The sequence below is a fragment of the Diadema antillarum genome, unplaced genomic scaffold (genome assembly GCF_040938485.1).
Source record: "Diadema antillarum isolate AM-2024a unplaced genomic scaffold, OU_Dant_1.0 seq00000463_RagTag, whole genome shotgun sequence".
In the NCBI taxonomy this organism is placed as follows: Eukaryota; Metazoa; Echinodermata; class Echinoidea; order Diadematoida; family Diadematidae; genus Diadema; species Diadema antillarum.
This window is the reverse complement of record NW_027271434.1, coordinates 998,110-1,017,653: the sequence shown is the minus strand read 5'-3', so window position 1 is coordinate 1,017,653 and position 19,544 is coordinate 998,110. Positions and strand designations below refer to the sequence as shown.

Here is a 19,544-nt window from a genome sequence, read left to right as displayed (position 1 = left end):
TAGTAAATCAATGATACAGTTCTGGGATTCGTTTCGTGATGAAGATATCGACTAAACTAGCAGATACGAGCAAGACTTCAATGCTTAGATCTCATCGGTTTTGTCTGCATGGTTTCCATCATGGTATATAACTACATTCACTGCAAGTTGTAACTTTTGTGCTAAATAAAGTGCTTCATAAAGCGCTACATAAATCCAACCAAAATGAAAAATATGGATGGATAGAAAGCAAGCACTGTAGTCTCTCGTCAAGTCGGGGTAATGTTTCTGAGATCGAATGACTCATCCGCACTCTGAATACAATGTTTGAAACACATGTAGTGAGAAATCAATCTCTACTGGCCCGGCAAGATCAGTTGGGAGAAATGAAGAGTATGTGAGACACACAACAAAAATATAAAGTAGAGATAGATAGAGAGACGGAGAGCAGGGGTGAGAAATAGAGAGAAAGAGTGAGAGAGTAAGGTATATGTGTGGATGTGCGTGTGCGTATGTGTGCGAGATTCCGACATGTTCTCGAATACCGACGCGTGTTTCTCCCTTGTAAGGTGTTTACACCTGCGAACCCTCCTCCAAGCACGTTGTAGCGCGTGCACACAAGGCGACGCGGAACGAGCGGGCAGACGCGCGGACGAGCTGTTCGCAAGAGGAGCCGTGGCCGTGTCGATGCCGCGCTCTGCTGGCGAAGTAATGACATTGTCACGGCTCGCCCAGGTGCAACCAAGCAGCTGTCACTGTTTACAGACAAAGCAATATCCGAAATAATGACCGATGAAGACAGACATCCAGGCTATGCCGTCTCCAAGTTTCTTCTCTTACGGTGAGGCGCATTAGCAAGCAAAACAATGGAAGCATAGCAAGATGAAACGAAGCTGGACCCTACCGACCAGGTAGCCGAGGGATGTGGAATCCCGGCAGCCGGTCAAGAACCTCTTGGTTACAGCGCGGTCACTGCCTGACTTTGACCTTCTCCCAGACGTCTGTCATTGGGAGGAGAGACAGACAAGAAAGCGGGTCACAGGCAGAGACACTCACCGAGCAACTCCTGGTTGCTCATCTCTCAACAACTCGGAAGGCCTGAGCTTTTCCCGAGGATATAAAACTCTATTATACAGCTTCATAACCCAGCGCGCGTCTTAAAAGCCGATCGCTAACTAAAAGCAGAAAACGACCAGAGAATCGGTAGCATCGCCTGCGGCCGCGCGGATTCCTTCCACCTTCCACTGCTACTTTTACTTTCGTCGATCGTCATAACTAGGGATTAGCATTTTGCGAAGGAGGTGCGAGGAGGGAATGCAGGGGTGCCAACTGATATAGGATCGAGTTGAGTCACATCAGTAGGTTGAGGTTTGATCTCGAGTAACCTCTGTCTAGGAAAGAAGTTGTCTGTTATGGTATGAGGAAACATCTTCATTGTTAAACTCATCCCTCCATTCACTCTCCTTTGTACGTAGTCCATCGTCGCAAAGAAGTTTCCCAAGACAGACTGCGTTATGGTTAATACGATGGCTGACGTGTGATGGTGTCATACTGAGTTGGCTTTCATTTTAATTGCAGATTAACTACTGTTTAGGTTAGTTTTGTCGGGAAAAATGCATCAATTGTTGTTATATACGTCTCCCGTCTAAATATTTCTCATGAATTCTCGGATGAGATCAGGGGACTACATGTCACATTCACTGCGTCATAGTGGTGACGACTCTTGACTTTGAATCTGAGGTCTCGAGTTCGAATCCCGTCAAGTGCCTATGTCCTTGGGCAAGATGAATTTACTCCTCAGGTCCTTTTCGACCCAGGTGTGCAAATGGGTACCTGGCGATGCTAAGGTAATAATGACAGGACCCTCTGGAAGAGCAGTGGCAACACTGAAGAGGCTACCCTGGATAAAGAAGACCATGTTTTGTGTTGTTCTGCCAGGAGATGGGGGTGTTTCCAATATACTAAGTCAGGTGACGATATAGTATCAAGATGACACGGTGATAGCATGAGTCATGTAGAGAAAATGATGTAGAAAAACACAAGAGATGCATGACACAAGATATAAGAGATCGAAATCTACTTTCACAGTGCTTCGTCGACACAATACCATTGCCGAACTTCGACACATGCATAAACACATTGCAATTTCATAATATCGTCACACTTGACGGTTTTTGTATTCAAAACGAAGAGGAAGAGACGAATTTGTAATCACCTAGGATTTACCAAAGAAATAATAGAAGGACGTCTAGAGCAGAAAACTACGTGTTTCGTTGCATTATTATCATTATTATCATGTTTTCTTTTATTTCTAGGAAACTGCAAATTCATCTCTGCGAAAAGTCGTATAACTGGCTCGACTGTATAGTCATGTTTTGCGAGGCAAGTTGTGTTTGCAACCTGTGGAACTTTTTTTCATAGTGTTATCAATATCAAACTGGAAGAAGCTTCCTTTATGTTTAATGTGTGCATCGTTTTCTGTTTATTTAGACACAATAGGAAATAAAAATCCTTTACTACAATTAACAGTTTTTTTTAATCATGACAATCGTTTGTATCAGTAAATATTTGTATTAATCAAAGGACCTTCACCTTCGTGACTTTTCGCTTTTTGACTTTCGCTGCTTATATGATATTATCTGGGCGTCATGTGTGAAACAGGAAAAAACCCTCTATTCTATGAAGTTCTAAGATCCTATCTACTTTATTGTTCCCTTCATGTAAGTAACTCTGACAAAGTTGTACTGTGTATGACTCCTTTTAAGACAAAACTCTGTAGTTATGCTTTAAAGTAGCCACATTTTCAGACATGAAAAGCCCAAAACTAAACAAAAATAAATGTTGAGAATCAAGTCACAGCTGTTTACTTAATGCCACGTTTATTGATTGCACAAAGACAAACAAAAAGTGTCACATACGTATCTTATAAAACCAAAGAAGGAAAACATGTATGGAACCTTAAGACCATTTTCATGTTATTATTAACAGAAGAAAGTGTAATGACAGGTGATGGAAAATATGTCTTTTGATATGGATGTTCTCCAGCATTTAGTGACACATAATATTGGTATCGTCCAGCTACATTTTTAACATCAGTATTGGATAAAGCAAGTAGGCAACCCGTATATCTTTTCGGTCGGAGCTTTGAGGCTACCTATTGATCATGTTGACGTGACAGAGAGTGGCTAATTAGCGACGATTTATCGCGCTTGGGTCAGCGGCGCAAGATGAAGCATATTTTGTGACACGTGTGTAGACATCCCGAAACGAGATAACATGAGGGTAGGTCCTTTTTCGTAAGAGAGAGAGAGAGAGAGAAAGATAGAGAGGAAAAATATGTATATATACGTCTAACCCGAGTGCCGCCGAATAAGATATACAAGAAAATATGTATAGCGTTAATTCATAATGTTTTATCTCTCGTAGGTCTTTGTCTCTGCGTGACCCATCTTTGCGCATTTTTTCCTTCTTTCTTCTCTTTTGTTTTCTCTTTGCGTTTGTCCTTTCACCATGAAAAGGCATAAATCAAAAATTAAATCACGTCACATCCGATACAGATGTGAAGAATGAGCCCTAGCTCTGCTTTGGACGTACGTTTGCGATGGTCGAACATAACGTATTCAACCTGCAAAAATACACCGGAGCGTTTCATTCAATAAATCGGCTGATGTATATGATATGTAACATCACTAATAACAAGAAAAATAGAGCTTTATTCCGATTTATCTGGTTGTCTTAGTTACGGGAGGTTGAGTGACCGGGGTGAATGATTCACAACCGTGAAGTTTTATGGGGATATGAAAACTCATCATTTGGAGTAGAGCTGTAATAACGCAGGCCGTGGGATGTGATTTATCTACCGCTTCATGCCACTTGGTTTATGGACGGGTACGCGTCATCTGCGATATGATATGTGACTGCAAACGACGCATTGGCAATGAAGAAGGGTGGAGAAAAGTGAATATAATTTTAGGGCGATCAGAAATGAAATGTAATAATGTTGTCACACACAGCGGCAATATACATTTTACAGCGACATCGAGGAACATAAAACACAGCAATAATGTCGCATTACTACCAGGTCAACGCTAAATGAATTCGACATTTCGCTTAATTGATTGCATTTTAGTCAGCTGTAATTGTAGCACAAAAAGTTCCACGCATAGGTTCAAAGTAGGAACCGCACAAAATGAGTGTACGCGATACCTCATTCTGACTACGAAGTAAAACAAATGACTTTAGCTTCCTGCTTTACAGTCAGGTAAACACAGAAAGATGTCCCCACAATGGACACGTATATACATGTATGTACATGTATGTGTGTGTGTATGTGTGTGTGTCTATCCAACTATCAAGTTACTGCTGTAAACATTGCCAACATCCTCGCAACCCTGCAAAAATGGGTGACACAATTGTCATTATCACTATCCTCACGGTCATAACCATCAATGTGGTCTAAACTCGAATTTATCTAAATCGCGGTATTGATGAATCAATGAAAGGTGGATAATTTTCATTTATTATTTTTTTTTTCTTTTACATTGAAAACATGATCCCAAACACTACACAAAGGATTTAACGAAACTCGGGCAGTTTTAAATCTGAAATCATGCTCGTCCGATGTAGCTCATGCAAATAACTAATCATCAATGTTCTTTTGAAAGAAAAGCAGGGTCTAGAGGGTTATCCAAAGATTGAGATACATATGCCCTATCCTTTGTCATTAATTGCTTGTTCTATGTCAATGCTGCCTTATACTATAATCATTCCTTATTAACTTCGGCATGTAGGTGAGAAGATGTACAAATCAATTTCAGTCGAAAAGATAACTTGTACTAAAGAGAAAATGTATCCGAACCACGGCCTGTGTAGGTTGTCAAGCACACATTACGATGTTCTCCTCTTCATAATTCTGAAACCTCTTATGTTTGCTCAAAAATATTCATACATGACTGGATAGTGTTAACACAGCTTTGTCCAATCATCATCACCATAACACAGCATCCTATTTTATTACCTTCTATGTACCCTTTCCCATCTATGAAAAAAGAGATTTTGTCCTGTCAGTCTAAAGTCATATTTTTCTTCATAAATGCATTCCTGTTCTGCTATTTCTTCTGCCATGACTATTGCTCTCTTCTTTCCTTCCTTCTCTTGCCGTGTTCTTCACGTATATGTTTATGTATATATTCGGCTATTTTTTCATCCTCCTTTTGTGATTTTCTACAAAGTTGTTACGAGATGTAATACGGCTTTAAAATGAAAACAAAAAAGTGCAATACGATTAGATACTACAAGTTCTCTCACCTACATCGTTGTTTTATACCAAAGAACGATTTTCTTTTACTTGATTTCATTTTTCCTTGCGTGTTTTTAATGTGGCATGATTGTATGAGCTTATTTGGGGCCAATAGTTTTGTATCTGTTACATTTTTTTCGATGAAGCACTTAAGTGATTGCCTGATAATCTGATCAAATATGCTTGAGAAAACAAATCCCCTTTAACCACCACTTGCAACATTGTCTTCCACGAGTAATTGGAAGCATTTGCCCTGCCCAGATTTATTCAGAATGTTTAACTACATTCAATGGCATTATCTTTTCCTCATGGTGTGTTTATCGGTTGATGTCTGCACGTTTGACAGTTCTGGCAAAACAGACGACAAGGGCACCACAAGTTCGGTAAATTTTTTGTCAGTTGCTCCTTTGCGATTTGTGACGGAATCATCAGTGAAAAAAGATGGTATGAAAGCAGAAAAGTGTCAGTAGTTGTTACCCCTAATCTAAATTTGGAGGCTAGATCGTATTTAGACGTTTTCCGCACCATCCCAGCAATAATCCCCCGGATCTACACTCCGCTGGCAGCCTGGGCCATAAAATCGCATGACATCATCACTCGGACGAGGATGGGTGGGAAGAGGAAACCTGGCCGATTGCTGACGATTCCTGCACGAGGTATCGTTGTAATCGAATTGTTGTTCTGTCATCTGACACCAATTTGTCCGTTTCTTAATTACAGGAGCTCCCTTGTCTCCCATTCAGTGGAATAGTCATGTTCCCTTGGTCACTGGATTGTCGAGATTGTGATGTTCACGGGAGTATACCCTCCTTTATATCATTCTTTTTTTCTCCTAACCACAGATCATTCATCGTAAGAGTAATAAAAATTTTCGAGTGCCGATATTTCTCGGTTTTATTGCTTCAATTTCAAACCATGTAAGACGCAGTGGGAAGAGCCAATAGCATTGTCACCATTTTCATGACTGCTTTAGAGAAACAAACAGATGTTCCCACTCGATGCGCCAGGATCATGGGAAGATATGACGTTTGTTTCAAAATCACCAAGGGACAATCAAGTATTGAATCCATTAGAAGGAAATAAAGCCTTTATCAGTTCATCATATGGCCGTTTAGTTAAATGGTGGAAAATGAATATAGATGAACACTTCAATTCAAAGCATGCGCTTCGAAGCATGAATCCTCCATTTTTCGTAGAACAGACCTAATCTATGAAAAGTGAAAAAATACGATGAGACAAATAAATGTCATACGTGTCAAACATTTCAAAATCAGCTTAAAAAAAAAACAATTCGTGAAATGGAAGAAACAAAGAAGAAATAAAGTAGATCATCTCGAGTTTCGCTCGGCACGCTTTAGAACCTCGCTGCAGCTTATCAAACCACCGACACGGGCCCATCAAATCGTGTCGGTGCCCAGATTCGACAGCGCCTTCTTGTTACATATTGGAGGTATAATGATATAAACATTGTCAGCCACTTCTTCCATCTTGCCTGAATTTACGACGACGACATGTCGGCGATAACTTTTTAGGCAGGTTTTTCAACAAATAAAGCTTGACCTGACAAGAAACATGGAAATGGATGAAGAAACTTCCATGAAAGCGAAGAATGTTTCTGCATCCTTGAGTGACTTTGAGTTGCGTTGCTTCAAAGCAAAAATCACGACGAAAGAAGCATGGAGACAGAGTTGAATGATCAGATAAAAAGGCACAAGGCTATATCTAGAACTTGATGAGTTAACACCACCTAAAAAAAGAAAAAGATTATGCAGAACTGAAGGGACCTAAGTCAAATAGCTAATGGTCGTTAACAAATTCAGCATTGCAAAACATTTTAAAAATGTGTTATGTGTGAAATATTATGAATTTGATTTACGTTTTGCACACCTTGAACGAGTTGGGGACGCGTCGTGACTCAGTTAACAAATCATGTCACGGTATGTTAGGATGACAATTTATAGAATGACAATGCTATTTCCACTGTATGAATTGTTATCTAACGACTGAATCATTAACAAATTAATTGTCCATTTTAGAATTGTCATGGACAAGAGTATTTATAAAATAGAATAAAATGAAAATGAATATGTTTTAGAAATTAAAACCTGTCAATATCCTTTGTATTGCAAATTACTGTTACTACTTATTACATCGGTATACAGGATAAGCTGACTGAGATGTGATTTATCATATTATCGCTCTTACATCCAATTTGAAAAATATTCACACAATTGTGTCTTTTTGATTAATAGCTTCCTTCATCGACTTGCAATTTCAATATGACTTCGCATGATCAAAGATTAGACTTTTCAAATGTTACTTACAATGTCATATTCAAAGGACTCATTGACATAAAAAAATATCAAGACACTTAAACGTCTGAATTGTATGTATTACATAAATGTAATTCACAAAATGTATAAAGATAACATTATTTCTTCAGAAAGACTTCATGCTATCGTAAACCGTACTTATTACAAAGTCATGGAGTGAAATGCGTCATAACGTAGTACGTGCATGCAGACGATAAATTGGAGGAAACGAGCATTATGTGTTCTGCATGTATGTAGCACGCACATAGCAAAGAAAAATCATTTTGTCACTTGCATGTCAAACAAATCTTGACAAAAAAGAAGAAGAATTGATTTCAGTTTTCAAAACAGACAAATCTCAGCTCTAACCGGGCTGTATAGCGACGTGATTGTGCGTTAAAGTGTTGCATAAATAATCGTAGACGCACATGCAGATTTTACATAAATCATGATCGGTGCTAGATTGCCGTTCAACACTCGAAACCACGGATAAGAAATAAGAAAGGCAGCGCAGACTGGGCAGACATAGAGTGTCCTCGTTTGACTGCTGTCTGAAGTAAAGGGCAAGTTCAAGATGGTAGCGAAGGTCGAAAGCTATCGATGGGGGTAATTTTCAGCACATAAAGGTTCCAAGATAAACAGTGCGACGGTACGGAATCTAAACCAATGCCCACGAGGTAAACACCGCCTGAGAATAGAGTGATGACTGTTGCTCAAAACTTCCACACACCACGAAGCACAACCCTGGCTGGAATGCCGTGTTATTTCTAATTCAATTTACAACAACATATCAACGCTTGAGCAGAAATGCCGTTAAAAAATTACTTCTTTTTCATGTCGCAGGACCATCTATCATCGTGCAGCGGGGCCGCGGGGAATGCTACGCCTGGCCGGCCGGGCGGCCAACCCCTCGACCGTTACCCTCACCATCCCATAACTTCGACAGCGAGCGAGAGTCGTTGACCTGCACTGTGGCCCAATTTCTCGATTTTTATTACTGTCCTTTTGTCTTCAGAACAGATCCCCCTGTTTGTTTTTGCGTTTTTTACGAGTTCCGATAGTTCTACTTTCTCTTGTGTCTCCAAAAGCAGCCCATTGATGTTCGCTCACAATATTTGCGAACGGAAAGGACGGAAGGAGTTGTATTGATTGTAGTACGGGCTATGTTCCGGACCATTCCGACGGCGCTTCCTCCTCTCCCTTCAACCAACTCGTTATATTACATCTCTGTTGCCATCGCATCTCCCTCTTATCTCAGTCTTTTTCCCCTTGAAAAAAAAAAGATCTTCCTTGTGCATAGCAAGCTCATTTCCATACCACATCAAGTGGACAGAATTATTTGATGTGGTTGAACTTTTCATACGCGTTTTCATTAGCTAGCACATACGCCATTTCTGACATCATTATCATGATAATTCTCATTCCAAGATACACATTTTGCCGGGAAACAGTACTATAAATTATAAGTAACGTCGAAATTTTTTGTTAGCTAATAGCTCGCTCCGTATTGACTTGATTAATTCACATCACAATCTATTAAGGGCAAAAGTGTAAATCCATGTAAACTATATGAGGTTGAGTTTCGTATAGAAAATTAGATTTGGTACACGATAACGCTGTACAGTCGAAAAATCATATTCTGCACAAAGCTTATCGTGTTTACCAAGTCACGAATTAAACTTTCATACGTGACAACTACCGCTGAAGTAATTGTATCAACGGAAATACAGGCATACATATAAAAAAAACTCGGACAGAATATGCCAATATGCAATGACAGGTGTATAAAGGAAAAATAAATTGCGTTGTGGTGAAATTAGACACATATGCTTCAAAACAGCAATAAACTCGACCAGTAAACGCCAGTAACTAGTGTAGATTTAAATAAATGTGATCAGACGGATGCATCGCAAACTTCGTCTCGTCTGCCAGGTGGTTGGAGTTTTAAAAAAAAATCATTCTAATATCAACATCAAAATCAATAAAAAGTAAAATTAAAAGTACGAGATATTCTCGATTACTTGTAAGTTTTTAAGTCTGCTTTTATAACCACAGACAGAATCATCTGTTACACTTCAGGCTGACAGCACAGTGCAATGACATTATTTAGCAAAGTCATTGTCTGAGGTCGCAGTTTTCGTTATGAAAAATTCCATCATGGCGTTATGATGGAAAAAGAAAGAAGAAAAACAGAAAACAATGCGCTCGTACACCTGAGAAATCTTTCATAGTTTCGTAAGTGCCGCACAGCGCTAGATGGTCCAACCCACCGAGTTATTTAGAGACGTGAGTAATGAAACGATGGCCCCGGTCTGTGCCCGGAAACCAAATTCCCATTTGTCACGGCCTCACAATGTGACCCTGGATAACCTTTTTTAACGTATGCATTCGTTGTGTGTAACCCGGTACTAAGTCGTCCTCTTCTTTTCTCATAATTTGAGTCGCTGTTGCTTGATTCTCTGGGGTCATCTTAGTGTTTCTTTTTTAGGTTGTCATCCTCTAGTACCACTGCAGAGTATTTGAATGATATAAATTGATAAGTGTAAAACAACCTAACAATAATTTTAACCATCAATGTTTCAAAAATTGTAAACATTGAAACTACTCCCTCTGAAGACAAAATGCAATCAACACTGAAATACGATGTATTGTTTCCGCGCTTCCGTAAGATGATCACAGCCGCAATTGTATTGTCCGAAAATAGGGCAGTGATTGCATGTCATTGGGATAAGGTCATATAAGTTTTAACATTATTTCAATCGATTCTGCTGTACCGAATGCAATTCCAATATCAGATATATGCCTGATCAATTCACAAACATTCTAACCCCTTATACGAAATTACTAATTTCATTTGTTGTCATAACTGCGAAGAACACACGTTACTAAAGGATCTCTATATGACATGCCAGCTATACGCTAAGATAGGCAGAGTTGATTTATTTGTTGTTGTTGTTGTTGTTGTTTGTATAGTTGAATTATCTGAACTGTGACATAGAGAAGGCATTTGGCTTCTTAATTAAACAAAAATTACAGGATTTGCGAATTTGATATTAATATTCTTTCACGAACTGAAGCTTCTGATTGTTTTTAACTCAGTTTTAAATATATGTTCTGTCATTGAAAACAAAATGTTATTTGATTCGATCTGAAATTATCTTCCGCCAAAATTGATTATAATGGCATGGTTTAGTGATTTATAACAATGAGAGACTCACTGAAATCGAAAGAACAAACACAAAAGCATAAAATACATCAAACATTTAAACAGTTTGTGCAATGGAAAAAAAAAGAGAATGAATGTAATCGAATATATAGATAAACGTAATGGTAATTACGTATAAAATACACAAATTCTAAACCAAATTAATCTAAATTGTAAATTTAAGAACAATGATAACATGATTATGGATAAAATGGCAAGTATGCTTATAATTTTTTGTACAGGACGCATTCATATTCGGCAATGAGGTATTAAAGAATTATATAGGCAAGTTTCCAAATTTCACAGATCCTCTTAAAAAAAAAAAAGGAAACGAAAATGAAGTCAATTGTCATTCATAAATAGAGCCTACTGAAACCACGTAGCCAATTCACCCACCCCCAACCAAAAAGCAAACAAACACACAATAACCACTACTTCCAGAACATTCTACATATCTGCTATCAATAACGTCATTTCATTTTTAGTAAAGCCATATTAAGAATCAAATTTTTAAAAAATCCATTCAAATTTAACAGAAGCTGGAAATATTGCTTGAAAATCTAGGAGCAATGTGGTCAACTTTGACCAATACATAAGTACCATACCATTCTAATAAGGAAAAAATAAAAAATCACATTTAAATGGGGAAAAAAGGCTCTTAACCACCAATTCCAAGAAATCACAGTTCTATGTTTTGATATTGTATCTTTACACTATAACATAATCATTCTTTGCTAGCATATCATGCGGTATAATAAGATTTTGTGTGTCACTTGATTTTTTTATTTTTTTTTTTTGGGGGGGGGGGATCGTATATACAACTGTTTATTTCGATTGTGTATTTATCGAAAGCCCGTAAATCGCTACCTATCACAGCTGAACCTTAATTGGCAACACGTGTTAAAAGATCAAGGTTAACATTTCCGTGTAAAATGGCGTTTGTGTGTGTATGTGTTTTGTCTAATCTACTGCAGATTAAATGGATTTAACAAGTTTCATGTAATCTATTTCCGACAACAATATGTGCATTGAAATTCAGGTTTGCCAATTTGATAATGACTAGATGATTTTAATACTAATAGGACCTGATGAGTTAAGAAGAGAAAAGGGGTTTTCGGCATCTTGTAAGGCTACAGGCTGCGAGAAACAACAGTGTGAACAAAAGCCGAGCCAAGGGCATGTAGATCAATAATAGAATTAAAGAGAGGATGGCTCAGCTCAAAAAGACACGCCCAATGAACACATTTTCATAATTATGTAGTATGTATAATATACATTGATAAATCATTGAACGGTCCGGTGTGAAATTTTGAAAAACTACCCTACGGTGTGTGTAATTATGCATTTGTGTTTGTGTGTGTCTTTGACTGCGTGCGTCTGCCTCCCCTTTTTAATATGGCATTGTTTACATTTCTGCTAGCGTTATTGGCAACGAAGATGTTCGCGAAAGTTGAAGTGGATTTGGGAACGAGCCAGCCTTGTTAGTATATGCGCGTGATTACGTCACGGGTTGATTTCTTGAGAGGAAGGAGAAATAGAGGAGATGAGATGACGTCAGGTGACCCCAAGGCTTAAAGGCTCTATTCTTTTTCTGAAACCGAAGTGAAAATTACAAGAAAGAAAGAAAGAAAGAAATCAATAGATGAATTTGCCGGAAGATTAGCTACCCATATTTTCGTTATGCAATAGCTGAGAAAAACACCCTGGGAGCCTTAAACATCGAATGGGAGTGTTAGATTTTATGCATTTACTTTTCTTCCCCCATGTCCCCCTTTCCAACATTGGAATCTCAACTGCTTTATTATGAAAATGAATATGCTCGTTTTCAAGAGTTATCAATCATAAACTGCTTTACCCTTTATCAGATCTTCATAAAAGATATCTAACTCAGGCAGAGATGAAAAATGAAAGAAGAAGAAAAGAAGAAATATTCATTCTTCAAGCTGATCGAGGATGAGAAATCAGACAAAACGTTTTCATATTGTTCTTTGGTCTTCGTCTTTTCTTCCGTACTCTTCTGATACCGTCGTCCTGTGTTGTATTGACTCACATTGTATGACCAAATGTAGGATGAATTCATACCATATGTTAAAGCAACAACTGTTTTCTCTTTGGAAATAAGATGTTGCCTTAATGTTTCAATATATCACAATGTATGGATTAAGCGCACATCAAAATCATCTTCAGCTGCGTGTTTTTCATAAACACAGAGAATAGGTGAATGGCCTTGAATTAGAAAAAAAGAAGAAGGAAAGTTTGATTCTCAGACATTCTAAAGATCCATCTATCAAAAGTAAATGTCGATATTCTATCTTCATGCCATATATATATTATATATATATATATATATATATATACTATATGTTTGTATATATATATATATATATATATATATATATATATGTATATACGCAAACATTCTCACTTTAGAAAGCTTGAAGAGTAATCAAAAGCATCATTCTCTCTTCTATCAGGATCCAACTGGAAAACTGAAAACAAGATAAGTACTAGTTCGTATAGCTGTGACAATGTATGGATATATTGTTCCAGATTATGTCAAAAAAGTTTTTAAATATGTGACATCTTCTCGTGAATTTATAATCATTACAGACACAGGCATGAAGCGCCAGCTCATAAATAAGGTAGGATCATACATGTAATACATGTACACACACACACATATATATATATATATATATATATATATATATATATATGTATATATATATATATATATATATAAAATATGAACCACATTAAAATTGGCATTATCTTGTAACTTATTAGATCTTTAAATCACTGCGTCTCGCCGTTTACATTGTGAAGCAATACATAGCGCTGTAGTATCTGTTGTCGTTATGAACATTGTTCCGTGAGCGTTTAGCAATGACAATTGTCCTTTCAGCTTCATTTTACTGTTCGTATTATAATTACTCTGTTTAGGTCTTGTGGTTTCCAGTGTTTCTCACTTTTATATCTATTTGTTTTCTAATTCCTCGTTCCTGCGTTCACCTTTTGTCTTTTCTCTTATGTTTCGTGTTTTTTTTTCCTACGACAAATGAAATTTTCCAAGGCCCTCTGTCCCCACCCCCTTATTTTCATACCATATCTTTTGACTTTCCTTGGTTTGTACTTTCATCCTGAATTCATTTTATTCCTATTTTGCAGTCATGGACGCTGTGTGCAAAGGTCTTAGAATGTCTCGACGACGATTGCTTAATATTTGTCTGCCCTTCTGTCAGTCCCAATCTCTCTATCTGTCTATCTATCTATCTATCTCCCCTGTCTCCCTGTCCCATTCCAAACCCCTCCTTTCTCTTTCGTTCTCTCTCTCTGCCTTTCTGCTCGAGGTTTGGAGCTGCATCCCGTCGAGGGAATTTCGTGTCAATATGTTTAGCACTCACGAACAGTCCGGAACTGGCGCGACCGTTTTTGAAGCTCAACAATTCTTGCACGGTTTTCCCTGCGAACCCTCTGCCTCCCAGTCGAGACTTATACCGGGAATTATATAACATGGAAGGGTTGGACGTGACATCTTCAAGTAAAGATCCCTGTAGAGGGAAGAGAGAAAAAAAGTCATGAAAATTACTTTGAAATTAGCACCTTTGGGGGTTTGGCGGAGAGGCGCTTGAATTGCGTGCTTCTCCTGGTAGCCGTCTACGCCGAGACTGTCCCGATGCACCCTCCTCAAGCCTCGTTCAGCAACGATATCCAAGCACTTTACATGCAGTCTTCATCGCGCAGCTAATGGAAACGGCTACTCAAGCACCGCGTATAATGTATTTACCCTCCACTCGAAGGCCTTCCCAGCGCACGCACACTGCCGTACGCTCGGCTGCGCTGCGCTGGCTCGCTACATGCTCTACAACACACCTGCACGACTCCGCGGTGACTTCTGCCCACAAAAAGAAAAAAAAAAGCCCTCTCTCCCGCCTTCCCCTTCTCTCGCTTTTCAAATACACCCAGTTCTTCCCCCTCTCTCATTTTAATGGTTCACGCCATCGTCCGAACTAAACTTCAAATCAAGCACATATCACCCTTTTCGACACCCTAAATTCTATAAAATTCAATTGCGCTGAACTAAATAAGCAAATAAATCGTTGTTGCGGAGTTTTCGTTGAGGGTATAATGGTCATGTTTACAGGCAGAGGTAAAGTGCTCAAAGACACTCAATAGGTTAAAGACTGGGATTCTCCCCTTATTTCTTGCACTGTAAAATGAGAATCTATGTAAATACCTTTTAATTGCTAAACACATTCACCATCATGTGAGTCATATAAAAAAAACAGAGAAAGTTAGTACAGGCCTAAAAGCGATAATTTCTCGACAATTTAAGTGATAATTGTAATATTAGTTATTTTATCATTTTCTTTGTCTTTCTGTTTTATTGTGTCTATTTCCATCATACATCAAAAATAAACAGAGATGAAGTATTTGATTACAATGGACTGATTCGGACATCACCACACGCCAATAGTGTCCATACTAATTGATTATGTCTGTTCTTTATTTGTATACAGTCATGTTAATAAACAGCAATGCTGAGTGTATTTCCACATACCAACGTATCACCCGAGTTTTTGCCCCTCTCCTTCCAATTAATCGTAATTAAATAACCAACCAACAAACAAACAAATCACCCCCTTTTTGTTCGGTATAGCAAGATCACTTAATGTAAAGGACTAAGGAGCAGTATTGCTATTACTCTTGCCATTGTATTTTGATCTTTGAATATGTGCTTAAAGGGGCATTCCGGACGATTTTCATAATTTCACATCATGTAGTACATAAATCAACAGCTCCATGTATAGATTCGAGGAATTTATTGCGGTCCTTGAGCAGAGAAACCAATAAATTGAAAATCTTAAACAAATTACACTGAACACCGTTGATGACACCAGAGCCTCATATATTTCAGAAATGTAGCAGTGTATAATTCCGTTACAATATCGCTTGCTCAACAAGTTCACCTGTGAAAAATCTATGCATGCCTTCTTCTTTTGTTCTGCTTCCTTGAGCCCCAACTCATACATTCTTATGGTGAGGCTGCTATGTCATCATCCTTGTTCATTGCAATTTGTTATAGATTTTGAAAACATTCTCATTCCTCATCCCAATCACTATAAATTCTGAAACTCTGTACTCAGTTTAACTAATTCATAGTTGTTCAAATGTAAAAATCTTAAAATCATCCGGAGGTCCCCTTTAAAAGCCCTTTTCCTCCTCTGTAAGCAACGCTGACAGGACTTCTAAATATTTCATATACCTCTGCAAAGCACTGTAAAAACCCAAAACAACCCGGCCGACAACAATGATCAGCAAATTGCAACCTACCTGTTAGTCAATCGAACTCAAGTACTTGCGATTTTCTTTTGCATCTTTTTTTCAGATAATCTTCAATTACATTTGAGCAACGCTTGTCATTGAAAAAATAATTGTGCTGTAGATGAAAACGGACAACAATACGAGATATCATTGTCTTCTAAACAAGAAAACTGACTTCAATCATATTTTCTTAAATAGTCAGATTGTCTTCGTTCAAAGCATACAAAAAACATACATTTTCATCCTTCCACTTGTAAATATAACTTACCTAAAAGCCTTGATAATAACCTCTTTATCTGCTGAGAAATGTATCACATTAATTTTGACAAAAGCTCTTCAAATATCAGAAAAGATGTGAATAATTATTTGAGAGGCGGCACGGTGTTGAATGTCTCTTTCCATCGGCTATTAGAAATAAGTAGTTATTACGTGACAATTAGAGACATCGAGTGACTATGACGTGATATCGTACGAAACATCTCGATTTATAATACGTGTACAAAACATTTTCTTTACAAAACAGATTCTTCACGCACATGACGTTATACGACCAGATGCATGACCAATATAATATGCTATAATATTTCGAGGTACACTGTACCATTCTATGATATTCTGTTATGCAAAGATAATTTTCTCTCTCGTTCTTTTTAATCAAGTTTATTCTTATGTGTTAAATTGCTTTAATTTTTATTAAGGCTATATAGCATAAAGATATTTTGTGCTCGCTTTTCCAATGAGAAACAAGGTTACAAAAGTTAGATTAAAATAGCATTATAAATGATAGTATAGTAAAGAAGTTAACATAAACTAGACAGAGCACACCCACTGACTACTGGAACATGAGTTCTCCTATACAAATCTTTACGGGAACGTAAGTATGGAAGAAATTCAGACGATTGAAAATGACACCAAGAGGGAAAGTGCTGATGATTGAGATAAAGAGGAAGTATTTTTAAAAATGTAGAAGAGCCAGTAAAGGAAAATATAGAATAAGCGTAGATTAATAAAAAATGATGTATTCATTAAAACAAATCGTCAACATTTTTAATGATTTGCATATAGTATTACAGACACAATTATTACATAACTTTTAGTAAAGGAAGACATCTCTTTTTTTTTTAAGTTTCTTTGAAATAAACAATTTGGCGCACGCCTCAATTTTATTCCGTCACTTTTAGGTTGAAATTTGCATCATGTATGTATATTTTTACAAATAGATCGAGGGTCGTCATTAGTTTGATCTTTCTTCTCTCGTTGTTTGTTTGTTTGTTTGTTTTTATTTTCTTCAACATAATTTGATACATATTCAATAAATCAAATTTCTTTTCAGTAATTTCACAGAAAACATCAATAAACGGATTATAATGTACCGTATGCCGTCGTGGACATTACTAATGAAAGCTGATTAGGTAAAAGTTATTTGACGACAACCTCATTCAAAACCTTACTGACAGAAATAAATGGGATACTATTGACAAGTATCATTAAACACTCCCATCAATTAAGCGCATTATGTTTTCAAACATATAGGCTTAGAGTAAGAAAAGCACACGTAAACACTAATCAAAGCAAACCTGAATTAATGTCATTCGGTAATCCGGTTTCATTTGCTAAATTTACTAAATCAGGAGTATCCAATAATCGGTTTCTATAAGCCCTGTAGTATTGTATTGCTCAGGCCAGATGACATTATTTCCGTGTTTCCTTTCATGGCGAAAGCTGATTTCATAGACTGTAATTCTGGAGGCAACCAGGAAAGTTGGAACGGTTTCAAGATTGCCTTCTTTGGCAATGCATGCTGTTTTGAATCATCACTATCGATGATGCATTTGGCCACGGCGTAATAACATGTGCTCGTCAAAATTTTAAACTTTATTAGACTGCCAAGTCGGACTTAAGTACAGCAAATTTATCTCTTGACTTCACCTTTATTCATAACGTAGAGTGATTACAATTTAGCAAAGATCTACATTTTTCTCGAAATGCCAGACACCCGTCCACCACCTTATATAAGATATTCAATAAGTCAAGATTTCGTGAAATACAAAAATAGATATCGAATGCTCTAGGAATGATGTAGGTGACTTGTACTTGCAAACACCGCGGGTTGGTAAATATCAGCCGAAACACGTCTGAATGCAAAATTCTTTCACCAAAATGAAAGACAGATATCAGCACGTCTATGTTTTAATAATGCAGCAATTCAAATGTATGGAATGACGTCATCATTGCGTCGAGAAATATCTTGCAGTATTTGTATCCGACGGCAATTGACGAATGTCAGTAGAAGGCTGCTTTGTCTTTTTTTTTTAATGTAATAACAATGAATATTACAATGATGGTGTAAATTGTGTAGATATGCATTCCGAAATGTATTGTTATAACCTCTATCTTAATTCAAACTGAGTGACGTAATCGGTTTTTGTAAACTATTCTAAGGTATAGTGCACCAGATTGTGATATGACTTACGGCGTCTTTCAAATTCGATCTTATGTCTTTATCAATTGTATTGTAGAGTAGAGTTTATGGTACCTGGGGTTAAGTCAGTGTAAGTACTTGGTGCATGGTTGTCGAACAATGCAAGTTACAATCATTTCTAGCACCACCTGTTCAATCTCGTGTCACTGCCTCCTGAATTTGCCTTGTCCTGTCCTTTGTTACAGATATACCCATCTAAACCTCAGCACAATGCATCGAAGAGAAAAGAAGAATAGTGATTTCTTCGGACAATACTGACCGAGATTTTTTTCCCTCCTAAAAGTATGGCTTTTCATCAGCCATGGACGATGTTCTTATTTCCTCTCGGAATTAAAGCAAACAATTGAGTTTCCCTATCCTTGTATGCTTTCTGTGTCGTATTACTCTTCAAATGCTCTTATCCTGTACATTCGCTCTGTATTAGCTCAGTTCTTCAGATTTTTAGCCTCTATCCTGCCTCCTCTAGGACAGGTTCGCAAGCACCACGAGTCTCTGCGCTTCGCTATTAGTTTACATGTCGTAATTTGCTTCTGACCTTCCCCGCTGCACGGAGAGGTAACGGGAGGGTTCTTATTACACCCTTCACTCCCCGCTCCGCTGCCGTCCATTGGCGAGCGATCGGGCGCGTGAGCTACCAGCCACAAATTTAGCATTTTCAAAAGAATTTCAAATTGAAATTCTATCAAAAACAAGCAAAGGCTCTTTTTCTTTCTTCGTCCTCTCTTTTTTCTGTCGCTGTCTCCTTTTTCCTCCCTCGCATACCGTCTCTCCGCTTACTTTTTTTTTTCTCTCACGAGGTCTATGTACAGACTATGTTTCAAAGTATACGGCGATAGATTCTTTTCTTCCCTTTCATTCATTTGACACGCCATAGACCACTCGTTCGAAGCGACTGAGACTTTCTAAGTGTCAACTTGTTACGCATGACTTGCAGAACTCTGT

General features: G+C 37.8%; 1 protein-coding gene across 1 annotated transcript in view; it reads right to left on the bottom strand.

The window, feature by feature from the left end:
- Positions 1-830: 830 nt before the first annotated feature.
- LOC139733228 (paired box protein Pax-1-like) overlaps positions 831-19,544 on the bottom strand; it is a 34,648-nt gene continuing 15,934 nt past the window's right edge. Inside the window, exon 3 of the mRNA XM_071644067.1 lies at positions 831-980. Coding sequence (XP_071500168.1) covers positions 831-980 — 150 coding nt within the window. The remainder of the gene's footprint in view (positions 981-19,544) is intronic.